Genomic DNA, 17,692 nt, shown 5'->3' with positions numbered 1-17,692 from the left:
TTATTTTGTTTCTCAATTAAATCTCATTAAATCGGTCTAAAACAATTAAAATCAATATTTTCTATTTAATTTCCCATTATCTTAGAAATTAAAATTAGTTAAATATTTTTTTTAATCGAAATAATTTTTAGATTTTAACCCTTTCGAATTGCCCGCTCTAAAAAAAATTTGGACAGTTTTAGGTACTTGACTGTAATTAAATGGTGACAATGGAATTTTATTTTCTAATTAAATCTTTGTTCGATTGTGTGGAATTACCTTTTAATCTGAGAGAAGGTCAGTTATGGAGTCAATGGATGGAAATATTTATGATCACAATGAAAAGGGAAAGGAGAAGATTTTGGATCAACTGATTTGAAGCGTTTTTTGAATAACAATAACGGAAAAACGACCTTGTTTTTTTTGTAACCGAAGTTCGCAAATGATTTAATATAATGGATTAGGTAAGTTACTGTTATTGAAACAGATGGTTTACAAAAATTCTGTCCAATTGCATAGTAGTTCAATTGGTTTCAACTTAAATGTTGCTTTGACATTTGTTCATTTACACCTCAAAGTGATTTAATGTGATTAACCAATTCGTTAATTTGTTTCAAATGAAGTTTAATTAAGTTCATTGTTTGCTTTCTTCCTTTCTATCAGGGTATGGGCCATGTTTATCTTTAATTATGGTTATACTATCAACGACTTTGTGAGCCTGAAGGAAAACAAAGCAGACATTAGAATGTGTAACAATTAATTAAGATCAAATAATTACCTTATCGACAGATAATTGTTCAAATTTCAAGTGAGTATTGTTGAGAATTGTCATTCGAGAGAAACCATAATCTTCAATTCTCAGAGCACTCCAATTAGTTGGCTTTGAAACAGGAAGATTTAACCCTTCAGGGCAGCCCTGGAACAAAAAGAAAACGTTAATCAAGAAATGAGAATTAAATTTGATCTTAATCGTTAAATGTTTTACCGCTGATCCAGTGGTTATGTGAACTGGCGATCCTGGGTTAGTATAAGGCTCGGAATAACTTCCGTTGTAAACCTTTTGATCGTAAATGGGCCACAACCTTTCGTAGAAATGTTCGTGAGCCCAAATCTCCAAATCAACGCCATACTTATAAAACAAATCTTCTAATCCAAGTTGATAGACAATTGGTATTCCCTTTCGACCTGAAATAATCAACAGAAAGAACAATTATTGCAACTTAAATGGTCGAAACTAAATAACAAAGGATTACCCTTGATTCTCGAAAGGTACAATCATCTTTCGTGATAGCATTGCAGTACATTGGTCGATGTCCAAGAGTAATTATCCAAGGTCTAAATGCTCTATTCTCTGGTTTAGTTGCTTCAATTAAATCTTCTTCTAACCATTTGAATTGTGAATACAATTGACCGTAACCATATTCAAAGAAGAAATAAAATTCCGTCGAGAAACTGATTATATGAGCTGGACCAATATTGTAACTGTAAAAGTGATTATTAATCTGACCAGTTCGTGAATCAATCATGGTGAAACGATTAACATAATTTGAGAAATTACTAATCGAGGGAGAAAAGAAACACAATCGACAATTATGAAAATGATCATCAGCAATTAACTCGCAACTTACTAAGCCTGTTCGTGGTTTCCCACAGTTACCATGTAAGGTGAATAAGCAGCAAAAGCCTCTACTTGTCTCATAAATTGGTCACCAACTCGAGCATTGTCCTAATCAAAAATGGAGAGAGAAACAATTAGCCAGATCAGTGAGAAAAGAACGACAATAAACAAAGAAAAGGCCAAATAATCAAGTTGAATCTTCATACCGAGTCCAAATCGTAAGCGAAATCACCTAAGTAAATGTAATTCAATGTAAAAGTGGAGCAGTTAATCAGATGAAATATTTAATTGTCGTTGATTATTAATCTACTAACCAACATGAAGAATTGCATCATATAAGCCATCTTGAGAGTCTTCTTGTAATCGAGGAATTGATTTACCATTGTCATTACCTAAATCGCCAAAACGGCGATCACTGGACTCCAATCAGTTCCGTCCTTAATTGTCTTGAACCAAAAGATTGAGCTCCAACCCGATTCACTACCAAGTCGATAAGCTAAAATTATCAACAATTAACTATTAATAAAACTTGACAAGTCTCAATGAGGATAATGAAATACTTCAAATCAACAATCAATTGATGAAAATCACTCAATGATTGTTGGTATCGAGTTCAAACTTATAAGTAAACACAGACAGTTGTATATTCATTATGATTGATTGAAATGATTAATAAACTAACCATATTTACAATCAGGTCTTAAATTGTTCATTGTTGCTCTGTGAATATACATAATCCGTTTCTCTGAACCTCCATCGGTAAATTTAGTTGAATATCCAATTGCTGATTGATTCAATTTGGTTACTCCATAAGAAACTGTTGGTTTGTAAATTGGATCAAAAGTTGTCCAAGTGACAATCATTTCCGATGGATAAGCTAATTCATAATTAAGATAATTAACAGATTGACAATAATCACAATTAATCCTACTCATTGGTTAGTAATTAATACTCACCACCCAAAGATAAATGAGTTTGCTCTGGTTGTTGATAAATTGTTGAAACATTTTCAATCAATTTAATTAAATTGCACAAAACAATCAACAGTAAAAGTTTATTCATTGTGATTGATTTTCCAAATCACAATTAACTGGAACAAGAAGCAAAAAATAAACAACAATTAACACTAGAAAACCCAATTAGTTAAAGTCTCTGGTTGATTCTCAGTGAGTTTACTATGAGAGTGAGATAACAATTAACTGTTGATTAGATAAATGAAACAAATTTTCCATCCAGATGATTAGTGATTAGTAAATTGTTGTAAATTGATCAAAATCAACAATTAAGATCTAACAATAATCAACTTTTACCAAAGTTAATTACAATTAGTGTATTTGTCTGGAACATACTAAATCAATTTAGTAAATTGATTCAGTTGGATTTAATTTGTCTAATCAGAATCTAAAGTTAATTGTTTCTTTATCCTCTGTAAATTTTCAATTAACAATTTTATGATAATCACAATCAGAGAGGAAAGAAAAAGTAATCATTAAATTTAATTGTCCCAACAAGAAAACAATTAGACTGTTAAATAAAATGTTCCAGTTGATAATCAACAAAAATTAAGTGTCAAGTTAATGATTAGACCAGAATTGGTAAATTATATTTGATTACAATTAAGTAATCAAGGAAGAGGAACCAACATTTAATCATCAACAAAACATTAGTTAACTAATTTAAGTACAACAATTAAGTTTACAGTTTGTATACTTGACATGAAACTATAAATTAATTGTTCACATTGTTGGTTATTAGAAACTAATCAACAATCAACAAATTAGTTAATCTCGAAATGATTTAAACGTAAATTAGCGAGTTAATTGTTGAGCGGGAAAAGATTAACAAGCGACTTGATTTTCCGTTGCAAGTTAATTGCCGCTTCCGTTGGTGAGAACCAATGGAAACCCTTTAATTTGAATTCTATTTTTGGAGGGAAAACGAAGGTCGAATGCCGCTCGAAATGACCAATTCTAGTTAGAAGACTTTGTTAACTCCTGAACAATCAATAAATTGCTGCAAATAATTACAAGTCAATTGTGAGAAGAAATTGAAAAATTAAATATCTTGCTTGTCTGTAAATTGCTTATTCTTAATCACAATTGAAAATCTCGACATTTTTAATCCTTTTGGTGTTTGTGACATTGATGAGAGGATTTCGCTTCTACAATGAGTAAGTATGATGTCAATTGATTAGCGAAAGTAACACTGGTTTAACCTTTTATCTTTCTTTTTCTCTTATTGAAGAAAATTTAATTTTAGCATCAATTAGGATTCACTCTTTGGAATTACGTTCGTCATCCTCATCACCATTTTCTGTATCTTTTTCCTCATCCTCCCTCTTTCTCTCTCGCATCCGCCATTTTTATCTTCATCTTTGCTTTTCACAATATTCTTGTAAGAATATTTTTCTCATATGTGTTATTGACTCTTCCAATTTTCCTTTTTTTCTTTTCTAATTGAATTACAATTAATTAGATGTATTCTCTTTGCTTACTTCCTCATCATGATTCCAAGTAACAACATATCAAAGTCATCACCTTCACTTTCCTGTTTATCTTCAACTATTCCCAGCACCATGGTAAACACAGGAGTTCATTTGAATTGTGATTGTTGGAGAGTCATTTGTGATTTACTTGATTATCGTTCACTAATTAACTCTCGTTTGGTTTGTTCTTCTTGGTTTGAAATGATTTCTTCCATAATCTCTTCATCTAAATCATCTTTAGCCATTTTCGGCCCAAGTCCAGAGTCACATCGTCGTCGAAGCCAATTACCAATCGGTCGTGCCAATTGTAATATTAACCATCATCAAGTTAATCCAAATGATCGTTTAACAATTAAATCAATCAATAGTTGGTCCCAATGGCGAGTTCATAGTGATCAAATGATTAATTCACTAATCACTTTGTTACCATCTCTTCGTGTACTTATGTTAGATTGTCTTGGTTTCTGGTTAACTGCTGATCAATGGAGATTATTGGGAAACTGTTTAACTAAATTGGAACATTTAAATATTCTTAATTGTACTCGACTTGATGAGATAATTCATTTTAAGGGTTCATCATCATTGGTACACTTTGAAATTCATCATTGTTTTTTTGTGGATCCAAAAAAATTGGAAAAATTTCTGATCAACAATCAATCAATTACATCGTTAATTTTTCAAGGTTCAGAAGATCTTGAAATTAATTTAACCTTTTCACCCTGTTTGGTTAATCAACTTTCATCACTCTCATTGATTGGATCCTATTTGGGAACCAATTTCATCACCAGTTTAGCTCAAACCGCAACAATTAACATGAGTTCATCGTTAACGGTGCTCCGAATATCTTTTGTTACCAATAAACAATTAAAATTGATCTGCAGCTCATTGGCATCAACCCTGAAAATCTTTGAATTCTGGTCAAACATTGTTGAAATTCGTGATTTAAATGAGTTAACATCTCTACAACAATTAACTTTCTCCTGTACTGGAACTCGATCTTCAAACTTCAATCAAGATCTTTCACTTATGACCCAAGGAACTTCATCATTAATTTGTCTTGCAATCAAATGTCCCTTTATCGATGACACTTCCATCTCCATAATAACAATTAACTGTCCTTTAATTGTTTCACTTCGTTTAATTGGCTGCAATTTAAGAGAAACAAGTTCAATCTCCTTGCGACATTTAATCCGACTTAAATCATTGGAATTCGTTGAAATAACCAACAGTAAAATCGATACAATTGGATTAAGTGAATTAATCTCGAAAATGAAAACACTTCGTCTCCTATCAATTCCCAATAATCTTAAATTATCATCAAACAATTTACAACAATTATCACCTCATCATTTGGAAACCAGTGTTATCATTGAGATCACAATGGATGGTCAAAATCCCGAATCTTTTAAAATGATCAATCATCCTAATAACAATTCATCACCAGAACGTATAATAATCACAGGCGAAGTCAGTTATGAACGATTTAATTTTGTCCTTCCAATGCCATTGATACCAAGAATGTAAAAACAACAACAATCAAGCAAACGACAATTTAATTATTTTGATAAAATAATTCCCATCAATTGCTAATTGAGAGAAAGCAAAACTTTACCTGTAAATACATTAAATGTAAATCTGATGTGAAAACAATAATCAAAGGAAACAATTGGCTAACTCATCAATTGATTTATTGGATAGATCAACAATTGTGGATTCATCATCATCTTAATCATCTTGATCATCACCTACTTATGAACATTAATCAAAAAAAAGAGATGAATCAAAATGATCAGTTAATGATCTTATAAGGTTTCCATTAATAGGCTTAATTTAATATCGACAAAGGTTTCGATTGGTGAGACGACTCAAAATCAATCGCTATCCATTTCCAATGTAATCAAGTTAACCAATAGTTCAATTGTTTCATGAAAAGAGACAATTTAACAAATTAAACGAAGTATCAAATTAAACCTTTTAATTAATTTGGGTATTATAGAGACCAAAACAGTCCAATCAACAATTTAAATCGTAATTATGTTAAACTTTTACAATGTCAAAGTTTCTCTGTTTGTAGTTTAAACAATGTCTAAATCTTGTTAATTAGTGTTAAACAATTAGTGATCAATCAAACTGTCCAATGTCCAGTCCCACAAGTCCAGGTCTAAATCACGGTTTATTGCGAGGTCGAGATCGAGGCTTAACTGTTTTCGATAAAAAGTTTCTACTCTGTGCTGAAAGAGGTGATGTGGTTTCGGTTAAAAAGTAAGTAATTAACAATTAACTTAATTGTCTAATCAAATTGTTGATCAACTTTTCACTTAACCAAAATTTTCTCTCAAGACTATTACAAGAACATTGCAAGATCGATGCTCAAAACACTAAGGGAATCAGTGTAACTCCTCCGTCGATTACAACACCATCCAAGTTGGACATTAATTGTACCGATCCGTTGGGTCGAAGTGCACTTATATTAGCGATCGAAAATGAGAATCTCGAACTGCTCGAGGTTCTATTAAAGTACAACATTAATCCAGGAGACGCTTTGCTTCATGCAATCAGCGAGGAATATGTTGAGGCCGTTGAGATACTCTTACAGCACGAGGAGAAAATTCACAGTCCAGGGACACCCTATGTGAGTAATTAACTAATTAAGACGAGAAACAATCAAGATCCATTGGTACAATTAACGAAAAACAAAACTTTACTTGTAAATCTTTCATTCAATTCAATCAGTTTATTTTTAACACTTTGAGGTCTAATTGAAAAGTAACACGAAAATTGTTTTGTTGACTTAATTGATTAGATTGTTATTGTGTGTGATAAATGACAATCAATTAATTGGTTGACAATCGTTAATTTTATATAAGTGATGTTTTCAATCAGGTTGTTAAATGGACTTGGTATTTTTAATCAATCTTTCACTGTTATTGATACTTGAGGATCAATTGGTTGAATGGATTGTAAATTAAATGTTATTTTTTTGGTTTTGATTGTGATGATTATTGATTGATTGTTGGTTTATTAGAGTTGGGAAAAGGTTGATCATGAAACAAGTGCTTATACCCGAGATATAACACCGTTAATTTTGGCCGCTCACAAGGACAATTATGAGATATTGAAGATTTTACTTGATCGTGGGGCTGAACTTCCGCTTCCTCATGATGTCAAGTGTTCCTGTTACGAGTGTATTACCTCAATTAACGCTGATTGTTTGCGTCATTCAAGGTCAAGGATAAACGCTTATCGTGCACTATGTTCACCCTCGCTGATTTCACTCTCAAGTCGTGATCCCATTTTAACCGCTTTCCAATTAAGTTGGGAATTACGTCGATTATCAAAAATTGAGAAGGAATTTGCTACCGATTATAAGGAACTTCGAAGTAATGTTCAAAATTTCGCTGTCGCACTTTTGGATCATGTTCGTAATACACACGAATTAAGGGTCATCATGAATTACAGTACTGACCTTTCAACCAGCGAATCAGCGGAAGAGGAAATGAAATTGGAGCGTCTAAAATTGGCCATTGATTATAAGCAGAAAAGTTTCGTTTCTCATCCAAATGTCCAACAATTACTGGGATCAGTTTGGTTCGAGGGTATGCCAGGGTACCGACGAAGAGGACCAATTAAACAAGCTTTAACTGTAATTAGTATCGCAATGAAATTCCCGCTCTATGCATTGGCCTCACTCTATCTACCCAACAGTAAACTAGCTCGAATCTCAAAAAGGTCATTCATCAAATTCATCAGTCATTCGGCTTCTTACCTTTTTTTCCTACGTAAGTTCAATTAACCATCTAATTAACGAGTCAACAACAATTAGCATCCAAAGTGTTAATCATGTTTTCGTTTCTTAAATTTTCAGTGTTACTTGTTCTCGCTTCCCAACGTGTTGAATTTTTAATTGTTTCTTATTTCGATGAGGAAAATATTATCTTCTCTTGGTTGGCCGAATCGTATGTTCGTGAACGGGGCGTCCACCCAATCTGACCGAATGGGCTATCATCATGTACGTTATTAGTTTCATTTGGCAAGAAACGGGTGAACTTTATTCTTCCGGCCTATTCGCCTACATTTCTGACCTTTGGAACATAGTTGACGCTCTTTCCAATATAATCTACATCAACTGGTTGGGATTGCGAGTTTTGTCCTACCTTCAGGTCCAATATGAACTTTCCTCGACTTCACCCGAACTTCCCTTTGAGAATAAATCTCGCGAGGATTGGGATCCATATGATCCCATGTTACTATCTGAGGGTATGTTTGGAGCGGCCTCAATTTGTTCCTTCCTTAAATTGGTACATATCTTTTCCGTTCATCCGCATTTGGGGCCACTACAAATTTCACTCGGTCGAATGGTTTTCGATATTTTAAAATTTTTCTTCATCTTTGTTCTGGTACTTTTCGCTTTTGGAACGGGACTTAATCAACTTCTTTGGTATTATGCTAAAAAGGAATGGGAAAGGTGTAAGTTTGGTTCGGCCAATAATCTTCACCCGCTCGAGATTGACCATGCCTGTGAGGTCTGGCGTCGATTCGCCAACCTCTTTGAAACCTCGCAGACGCTTTTCTGGGCTTCATTTGGTCTAATCGACCTGCACAACTTTGAACTTGCGGGAATCAAGGAGTTCACCCGTTTCTGGGGTCTCCTCATGTTCGGCTGTTACTCAGTGATTAACGTTGTTGTCCTACTTAATTTACTAATTGCTATGATGTCCAATTCTTATAATGCAATTTCGGAGCGTTCGGATACCGAGTGGAAATTTGCTCGGTCCAAATTGTGGATCAGTTATTTTGATGAGACACTTTCAGTTCCCGCTCCGTTTAACCTTCTTCCTCCATTAGGTAAACTTTGGTCTAAAAGTGGACCAGGTTTAAAACGATTCCCGTCGTCCGGATCAGGATCAGCATTTAAAGAATCATATGCAAATGTGATGCGATGTCTTGTCCGTCGATATGTAACACGGGAACAAAGAAAAGCCGAAGAGACTGGCCTGGTAACCGAAGATGATGTCAACGAAATTAAACAAGACATTGGAAGCTTCCGTTACGAATTGATCGACATGTTGAAGAAAAATGGAATGAAATATGATTCGACCTTAAGTCATGACGACTGTAAGTAAAGAAGATTAACTTTAATCACAATTAACTCTCAATGTTTACAAATTGCGAAAACAAAAAATATCGATTATTTTGATTCTGATTTTCATAAGTTAGACTCAGTTATTTTCTCGATTGAAAACTACTTGTATCAACTTTAAGTGTTAATCAATCGAACCGATTTGCCAACAATTAAGATTAATCTTGGTTTTCGAATAGATTAAAAAAGTTGAAATATTTGGTGATGGTTTAGATGGGATTAAATCGATTGAATTTAATCTTCGACCTAATTTGTTTCTTTCAGATAATATTATTCCTTTTGTCTTATTTTTCTCTTTCTTTTTCGTCATAATCATAATCATTATCTTCTTGATTTCCTGATTCTACCCACAAATCATTGACATCTGAACATGGAATTGAAAAGGTTTCGGTAAACGAGAGCGTATTCGGGAAAGACGACTACTGAAAGGTTTCAATATCGGCCTGATTAATAGTGCATCTGGAGGTGGAAGTGGCGGTGGAAGTGCTGGAGGAAGTGGTGGACCTTTGAAAGAGGGTGAATACTCGGACGGTTCCACGGGGCTGTTGAACATTTTCGCGAATCGTGCGAGTTTTAAACGACGGCAAATGGCTCGAGATCGATGGACAACTGCAATTTCTGCAATTCTTCGGGATAAAGGTAACCAGATCGGTTTTACTCCCCGACGGGCTTCAAGTTTAAAAGATCTGAGGGAAGATGTTCTCAGGGAGAAAGAGTCAGTGACAACCGAAGAATCGTTCGAGGAGATTGACGATTCTCACTCTTTAATATTGGGGAAAATGCGAGATAAAGGTAAATCAATTGATTCTTTTTTCCTTCATTTTTCCAATTGATTGTAATTTCTTTTTTTCTCCTGAATTTTTAAGTTGGTGGATTTACTACAATTGATGAGATTGGGGAGGAGAAAAAAGTTCTGGTTTCATTAACACCTCCATCGACCGATAAGAAAGGTAAACAATTAAATCTCTTTAATTTGCTTTGACTTTTTATTCTTTGATTCTTTTTCATTTTCTCATTCGCTACAGAGATAACTGAACAATCAACTTTAATCAGTCAAAATTCAAAAGATCGTTCAGATGATTTAATGATTAGAATTTCATCATATCAACAATCAGCAGCTCCAATGAATCCACCTCTGATTGAAGCACCACCACCACCACAATCACAACCAAAATCAGAGCCAAAATCTCAACCTCAACCACAACAATCAACATCAACAGTTAAATCATCTCATTCGCCATCACCTCAGGTCACATATTCACCTCCGACTGAGATTTTGGTGGCAATTGATTCACCAACACCGATTACGATTGAAAACAATCAACGAGTCATGATTATCCCATCAATACCACCTCCTCAACCCCTACCCCACCACCACCACCTCCTCCTCCTCCACTACCATCACAATCTCAGGCGTCAAATGTTTCATCTCAATTAATATTTTCATCTAAGCCCGAATCCCGATCAGGCTCATTTAATAAACAATCAATTTCACCGATACCATTAACTGGACAAATTAACAGAGGTTATCAATCAAGTGACGATTCTGATGTTGATAATTTATCAACAATTAAAGACAAACGTGATAAACAAAAGCAGAAACGACGATTAGCTGATAGCCGACAACCGGCTAAAGAGCCTGAGAAAAGGAGGAAATCAGAATCACGAATTGATTTAAGTGGTTGGATTTAAATTCACAATTAGTCAATTCACTTTCCATTTAGAAATAAACAATTAAAAAAATATTCTCCCAATTTCTTTTCCATTTTAACAATTAAATCTAAGTTACCTTTCTGTATATTGACCAATAAGAATTTCAAAAAAAATAATTGAATTGAATCTTTAATTAAAAACTAAATTAACGTTTTAATCATTGTTATTGAATAAGATTCACCAGTCATTCAGTTTCTTCATTCAAAGTCTCTGGTTGATTCTCAGTGAGTTTATAATGAGAGTGAGATAACAATTAACTGTTGATTAGATAAATGAAATAAATTTTCCATCCAGATGATTAGTGATTAGTAAATTGTTGTAAATTGAAAATTGATCACAATTAACAATTAAGATTCAACAATAATCAACTTTTACCAAAGTCATTTACAATTAGTGTATTAATATTTATTTGGAACATACTAAATTGATTCAGTTAGATTTAATTTAGTTTCTGGTAATCAGTTAATTACTTGACAAAATTTAAGATTATAACCAAAGTAACAAACAATTATTGTCTAATCACAATCTAAAGTTAATTGTTTCTTTATCCTCTGTAAATTTTCAATTAACAATTTTATGATAATCACAATCAGAAAGTAAAGAAAAAGTAATCATTAAATTTAATTGTCCCAAGAAGAAAACAATTAGACTGTTAAATAAAATGTTCCAGTTGATAATCAACAAAAATTAAGTGTCAAGTTAATGATTAGACCAGAATTGGTAAATTATATTTGATTACAATTAAGTAATCAAGGAAGAGGAACCAACATTTAATCATCAACAAAACATTAGTTAACTAATTTAAGTATAACAATTAAGTTTATACTTGACATGAAACTATAAATTAATTGTTCAGATTGTTGGTTATTAGAAACTAATCAACAAATTAGTTAATCTCGAAATGATTTAAATGTAAATTAGCGAGTTAATTGTTGAGCGGGAAAAGATTAACAAGCGACTTGATTTTCCGTTGCAAGTTAATAGCCGCTTCCGTTGGTGAGAACCAATGGAAACCCTTTAATTTGAATTCTATTTTTGGAGGGAAAACGAAGGTCGAATGCCGCTCGAAATGACCAATTCTAGTTAGAAGACTTTGTTAACTCCTGAACAATCAATAAATTGCTGAAAATAATTACAAGTCAATTGTGAAAAGAAATTGAAAAATTAAATATCTCGTTTGTCTGTAAATCGCTTTTTCTTAATCACAATTGAAAATCTCACAATTTATCAGTTATAATTGGATTGAAATTTTGTAGTCATTAATTGTCAGGGGTAATTCTTAACTGTCTCAGCGAATCAGTTGATTAATTGATGTAAATTAAATCATGTAAATTGTTTACCTCTTTTGATTGATTTATGATTCGGAAGAAAAGTTTTAACAGCAATTAGAATGTAAGGAAAATCAACAAATTAACAACGTCAAACAATTTTCTCAGGTAAGATGATAAAGTAAAATAACAATTCTATCAGTATTAAGGTAAATTGTCCTTGGACAATTTAACTAATTGTGACTTTTTTCCCTTTCATTTCATCTTAAATTTTTTAGTGTTCACCAACCACGATAACCTTCAAGGAGAGATGTTGATGAAACAATCAACAACAAGGGTAACAATCAAATTTGCGAAATGAGGGTTTCCATGTGTCTTCTTAATCACCAGCATCATCATCATCAAAATGATGACCATAATCAAGGAGAAAAAAATCAAATTGTTCCAATAGATGATAATTGTTACAATTCATTTTCTCATCAACAAAACCAAATTGAAAATCCAATTTTCCAAGACAAAGAAAACCTTTTCTACCAATCAATTGATTGATTTACCTTTTAATCACCTTGTTAACCTTGATTTAAAACAAACACGGAAACAAATTGAGGCTAAAGAGCATCTCTCAGACTTAATCATATCTCCAAATTAATTAAGGTAAAGTGGGCACAATTAAAAAAGACTCGGAAATTGTTACTCAATCCAAATCACCCACTTGAATTTTCACCAACACCAGAAAATGAATGAAACAAAATCAACTTACCTGATTATCCTCTTGACCAATTTATTTTCACAAATTGTTCACAATTAAGTGAAACCACCAACAATCGAAAATAATAATCGTCACAATCAACAAATTGTTCATCAATTGATTGTTACTCCTTTTCCAAACCTTTTATTTTCCTCCTTGATTCTCAAATGTAAACATTAACTTTTCTTTAGTCACAAAGATCAAGAAAAAATCAATTTCCTTTCCATTCACAAGTAACAACAAACAGTTTAACTTTCTCTCAACACAATTAAAACAATTAACTAAATTCTATGAATATAATTAGTGAACAATTAGCGGAGAAAGAAACAAAAATAGAAATTAAATTATTGTAAACAAACAGAATTACATATGAGTGAGAATCATATGTTACCCTGAGTGAGAAAAAAGTGAGAAAGAGAAAAGAGAATTTTTTTTGTTCTATTCTTTTTCATTTGGATATTAATGTTTCCATTATTTACTTTGTTTCTTATTTATTTCTTATTACCTTTTTCTTTAATTGTTCTGTTTGTGATTATGGTTAAAGTGAATAGATTATCTGGTGATGTTCGTGCCGATGGAAAGACGATAATCATCACCGGTGCTAATCGAGGAATCGGTCGGACCACAGCGATTGATTTAGCCCGAAGAGGAGCAAAGCTCATCTTGGCTTGTCGCAATTTAGAATCTGGGACTAAAGTGGCCGAAGAGATTAAAAGTGAAACTGGTAATCAATCAGTGGCCGTTTTACCTCTTGATTTGTCTTCATTTCAATCAATTAAATCGTTTGCCGATACAATTAAGGAGAAAGAGGATAAAATTGATGTTCTCATTAACAATGCTGGAATCTATGGTGATGGTGAACGGAAATTAACTCAAGACGGTAATGAGTTACACTTTCAATCCAATCATTTGGGACCATTTTTGTTAACCCGTTTACTTGTACCCAAATTGAAGGCTACCACACCCTCTAGGATTGTTAATGTTTCCTCTGAGGCTCATCGATTAAACCGATCAATTGATTTGGATGATGTTAATTTTGAGAAAAAATATTCTCCCTATACTTGTTATTGTGTTACCAAATTGGAAAATATTTTATTCACTAATTATCTTGCTGGTGAACTTAAAGATTCTGGTGTTACGGTTAATTGTCTTCATCCTGGTACCATTGAGACTGATTTATTGAACAATTCAGCTTTTAACAAGTATTTCTATCGTTGGCTTGGTCCACTCAAACGTTTCTTGTTGAGAACGGAAGAGGAAGGAGCTCAAACTACCATTTATTGTGCCTTGGAACCGACATTGGAAAATATTAGTGGAAAATATTTTGACAATTGTCAAGAAAAGAGGACAACCAATCTTGCTATGGATCTTTCTCTTGCTAAAAAGCTTTGGGATATCTCGGAAAAGATGACAGCAAATTACCTTGGATTAACTAATTCGTTTGATGGATCAACTGATAATAATTAGACAACTTTCAAGCTGATTCTCAGGTCTTGAGAGAGAGAGAGAGACTGATTAACATCAATCTCAATCTTCATCAAAAGGCTTACTAATCTTAATCACCATGGATGAAATTTTCAAATCTTATCAAGATGATTTGTATTTCTTTCACTTAATTCAATTGAAAACTACTTTCTCTACATTTCTTACCTGTGCTAATCACTAATTACTTAGATGATCAAAATCAAAACAAAGACGATAAATAATCTTGGCAAATTACAGATACTTTACATACTAATTAAATTCTGATCTCTATCAATCTAGTTAGATATTCTAACAGCATAATGCAATCACAATTAATTGTGAGTACATATTGTCCTCATCTAATCATCACAATCGATTCAATTAATTTGCCAAGGTCAACATACAAATCCAATTCATGACAAATAATCACTGATATTTTTGTTATCAATTCAATATAATCCCTGTTTTAATTATCATAATCATTTTAATTGTTCTGTTTCATGTTACAATTTTTTAATCTATTGATATTAACTTTGTCCATGGTAATTAAATCACATGTAATCTGATTTATTACTAAATCTGTTAGATCATTGTAATTGTTTGGATTAAAATATTAACATCTTCAAGGAGAAAATCAATCTTTTATTGAATTTAATTGCACAATAATAATTAGTAAAAAGAAATCAACTAAACAGGGAAAACACAATTAAAAAAGAAATACACTAATTACTGAGTAGATTTAATTCTGATTAAGGTTCGGGTTAATTATATGATCTTTGGCACAGATATTTACAAATTGTCGGATTAATTGCTAACGATTAACAGATTAACCATTAATGGTGATTAAAAGGCCTAACATGATGATAAAAGAGTAATAGAAAATCAGATTAATTAAATTGGGAGAATGAAGTTGATTAGTGAAACAATTAGAAATGAAAGATACAAATTACCCAATAGAATAGCAAAAAGAGTTTGAATTAACAATTAACCAAATTATTTTTAGAAAATAACAAAAACAAAAGACAATTAAGATTGAGAAAAAAGATGAAAGTTAATTAAAGACCAATTAAAATTAAATGGAATAGAAAAAAAATTAATATTGAAAAATTGGGTTGATTGTTTGGTGAATATGAAGATGATGATTAAGATGAAGATGGTAATTAACGAGAGAAGTTAATTAATTGTGATTAATCCAAAAGTTAGCGGGAAAAAATTGACCATTTGATTGCAACTCTTTCTATTGGGTTAACATTGATACGGTTTTGATTGTTAATCTTAATTGTTGGGTGATTATGATTGAAAAAATGACGATGTTTATGATGATGATGATTTGGTTGATTAAGATGATTGATTTTCCCTTGACAGGTAATTACTGGGAATTGATGTTTACTCCTTATGGTGATTTCGGTTTACCATTTTTTTTTTGTTCTTTTTTCTTATTTTTCTTTTTTGTTTTGATTTGATTAATTAATTTATTGGTGTTCGAAACTTTTACCATTCGTTGTTCTCTTGGTAGGACTCAGCTGATTTCATTGGACCGGGAACTTGAGATTCCATTTCAGGTCGAGAAGGTCGAAGTCGTCGTCTGTGTCCTCTTGGATCTCCACCGGAGCCATTTGGACCATAATGAGGTTCACCTCCCGATCGCTCAGAGGAATGACCACCAGCGGTTGCCGAATAGTAAGATTTACGAGGTCGACCACCTTCGTAGCCTTGTTGTTGTTGGTAAGCGTACCTTGGATAGTTAACTGGTTGATGTAATTCTGGATAATCTCTTAATCCTCTTGGATCAAAGAAACCATTGTCTTGAGATTCTTGGATCATTTGAGCTTCAGGGAAAAGTTGACCTGAGGCTCCAGTCCATTCTTGGTAATTGTTACTTCCAGCAGGCATGACAACAGGGTGATGGTGGTGGTGGTGAACAGGGACAGGAATTGGTACGGGAACGGGAACCATTTTAGGTCCAGGGTGTTTGGTTGACTTTTGTTTCTAGAAATCCAGAAAAAGAAAACCAAAAAACTAATCAGATAAACCGACATAATGATCAATAGATTCACAGAAATTTTCATCTAAATCTTCAATTCCAATTCCTGTTTTCGAGTCCATCTTATCCCAGTTACTTACCGAATGGTTATCCTGAGCTGAGGTCAGTGCAAGAAAGGCCAAAACGCCGAGAAGACCCATAATCACTCGCATGGTTATTAAGTTGTCTATCGATGGGGAAACAAGATTATTTTAGAAAAAAAAACGATTTCAGTCAAAAGGAATAAAAGAAAACGAAATTATCTTGACAGTTTCTATTCGCTTTGGTTTTTTCTCTTCAGTTTCTATTTTTATGGTGACAACAAGTTGAACAAATTTTAGCTACACCATTGGATTAGTGAATTTCTTATGTTTGGCCTCAGGTGAAATCACATTCATTACTTTTCTACACTCACAGGTAGAGAAGAAGCAATTTAAATTGTATGTGTATCTTTTTCTGTTCATCTTCTTGTTTCTTTTCACTTTTTTTCTTCTTCTCTCATTCTAGAAACAAGAAGGAAACTGGAACCTGATAAATTACTAATTCTAACTTTGAATTATTGGTTAGACTTGTGCTAAATTGTTAATGGTAAATATGATTGGACAAAGGGGCCAAACCCATAGATGGAAGGTCAAGAATTAGATGAACATGAATGGACTATGGATGTGTAAAGATATTTATCTCATTAAGAGAAAGAGAAAAACTAGTTTTCAGAATTAATTTTTCTTCACCAATGGAAAGTAAAGTCAAGTGGAATTCACTTTAACCGCGAAAGAGAAAAATGGACACTGGTCAATAGAGAGAAAAAAGGAATAAGAAAGGCGGATGAAGAAAAAAGAAAAGAAAGATAAACATCGGTAAACAATTCGAGAACACTGATAATAGATCCAATTGGTACGAAATCACAGAGAACAAGCTAAAGATCATTTTAAATCAACAAATGGATAGAAAAGAGAATATGAAATTTGTTAAAACCAAAGCGAAACCAAAGAGTTGAACAGATCAAGACGGGAAATCGTTGGTAAACAAAAGTGGCCTCAATGATGATCAACCAAAGAGGAGAAAGAAAAAGATTCACTTACAATTTAAAAATTGATTACTTTGGGTGAGAAAAGAGAAGCGATTAGTTAATTGTTCACTTTTAAGTGTTCACAAATCAATCTACAACTGAATTGACTTATTTTCGTGTCGAATTCACTTTTTATATGAAAATTTGATGCTAATGTTTTGAGCTGTCAAAGCGAAATAGACACA

The 17,692-nt window shown here is 32.8% G+C and overlaps 4 protein-coding genes and 1 pseudogene across 7 annotated transcripts; 3 read left to right on the top strand and 2 right to left on the bottom strand.

The window, feature by feature from the left end:
• Nucleotides 1-193: 193 nt before the first annotated feature.
• On the bottom strand, nucleotides 194-13,100 carry LOC128394472 (acid phosphatase type 7-like; annotated as a pseudogene).
• On the top strand, nucleotides 3,688-6,052 carry LOC128394471 (uncharacterized). 4 transcript variants are annotated; one of them, XM_053354801.1, is made up of 3 exons: nucleotides 3,688-3,767; nucleotides 3,842-3,991; nucleotides 4,073-6,052. In XM_053354801.1, exon 3 carries the CDS (start codon nucleotides 4,101-4,103, stop codon nucleotides 5,604-5,606), a length of 1,506 nt encoding a protein of 501 aa, XP_053210776.1. In that variant the 5' UTR covers nucleotides 3,688-3,767; nucleotides 3,842-3,991; nucleotides 4,073-4,100; the 3' UTR covers nucleotides 5,607-6,052. The 4 variants fall into 4 exon arrangements, with proteins under 4 accessions (XP_053210776.1, XP_053210775.1, XP_053210777.1 ...); XM_053354802.1 differs by having other exon boundaries at nucleotides 3,695-3,767; nucleotides 3,842-3,912; XM_053354800.1 differs by having other exon boundaries at nucleotides 3,842-6,052.
• On the top strand, nucleotides 6,207-11,080 carry LOC128394470 (transient receptor potential-gamma protein-like). The gene is given in 8 exon segments (XM_053354799.1): nucleotides 6,207-6,344; nucleotides 6,423-6,714; nucleotides 7,108-7,861; nucleotides 7,948-8,055; nucleotides 8,058-9,197; nucleotides 9,607-10,014; nucleotides 10,089-10,172; nucleotides 10,248-11,080. Coding segments are annotated over 8 exon segments (3,324 nt in total). The 5' UTR covers nucleotides 6,207-6,219; the 3' UTR covers nucleotides 10,661-11,080.
• A 237-nt stretch (nucleotides 13,101-13,337) lies between the features above and the next one.
• LOC128394473 (retinol dehydrogenase 11-like) lies at nucleotides 13,338-15,049 on the top strand. Its single transcript, XM_053354804.1, has one exon. It carries the CDS (start codon nucleotides 13,414-13,416, stop codon nucleotides 14,416-14,418), a length of 1,005 nt encoding a protein of 334 aa, XP_053210779.1. The 5' UTR covers nucleotides 13,338-13,413; the 3' UTR covers nucleotides 14,419-15,049.
• Nucleotides 15,037-17,669, bottom strand: LOC128394474 (uncharacterized). Its single transcript, XM_053354805.1, has 3 exons — nucleotides 17,521-17,669; nucleotides 16,540-16,625; nucleotides 15,037-16,404 (listed from the first exon to the last, which is right to left on the bottom strand). Exons 2-3 carry the CDS (start codon nucleotides 16,609-16,611, stop codon nucleotides 15,907-15,909), a joined length of 570 nt encoding a protein of 189 aa, XP_053210780.1. The 5' UTR covers nucleotides 16,612-16,625; nucleotides 17,521-17,669; the 3' UTR covers nucleotides 15,037-15,906.
• Between the last annotated feature and the right edge of the window lie 23 nt (nucleotides 17,670-17,692).

This window comes from Panonychus citri, unplaced genomic scaffold, assembly GCF_014898815.1.
Source record: "Panonychus citri isolate SS breed McGregor unplaced genomic scaffold, ASM1489881v1 Contig00139, whole genome shotgun sequence".
Classification (NCBI taxonomy): Eukaryota; Metazoa; Arthropoda; class Arachnida; order Trombidiformes; family Tetranychidae; genus Panonychus; species Panonychus citri.
Note: the sequence above shows the minus strand (reverse complement) of the source record. Positions and strands in the feature narration are given on the sequence as shown.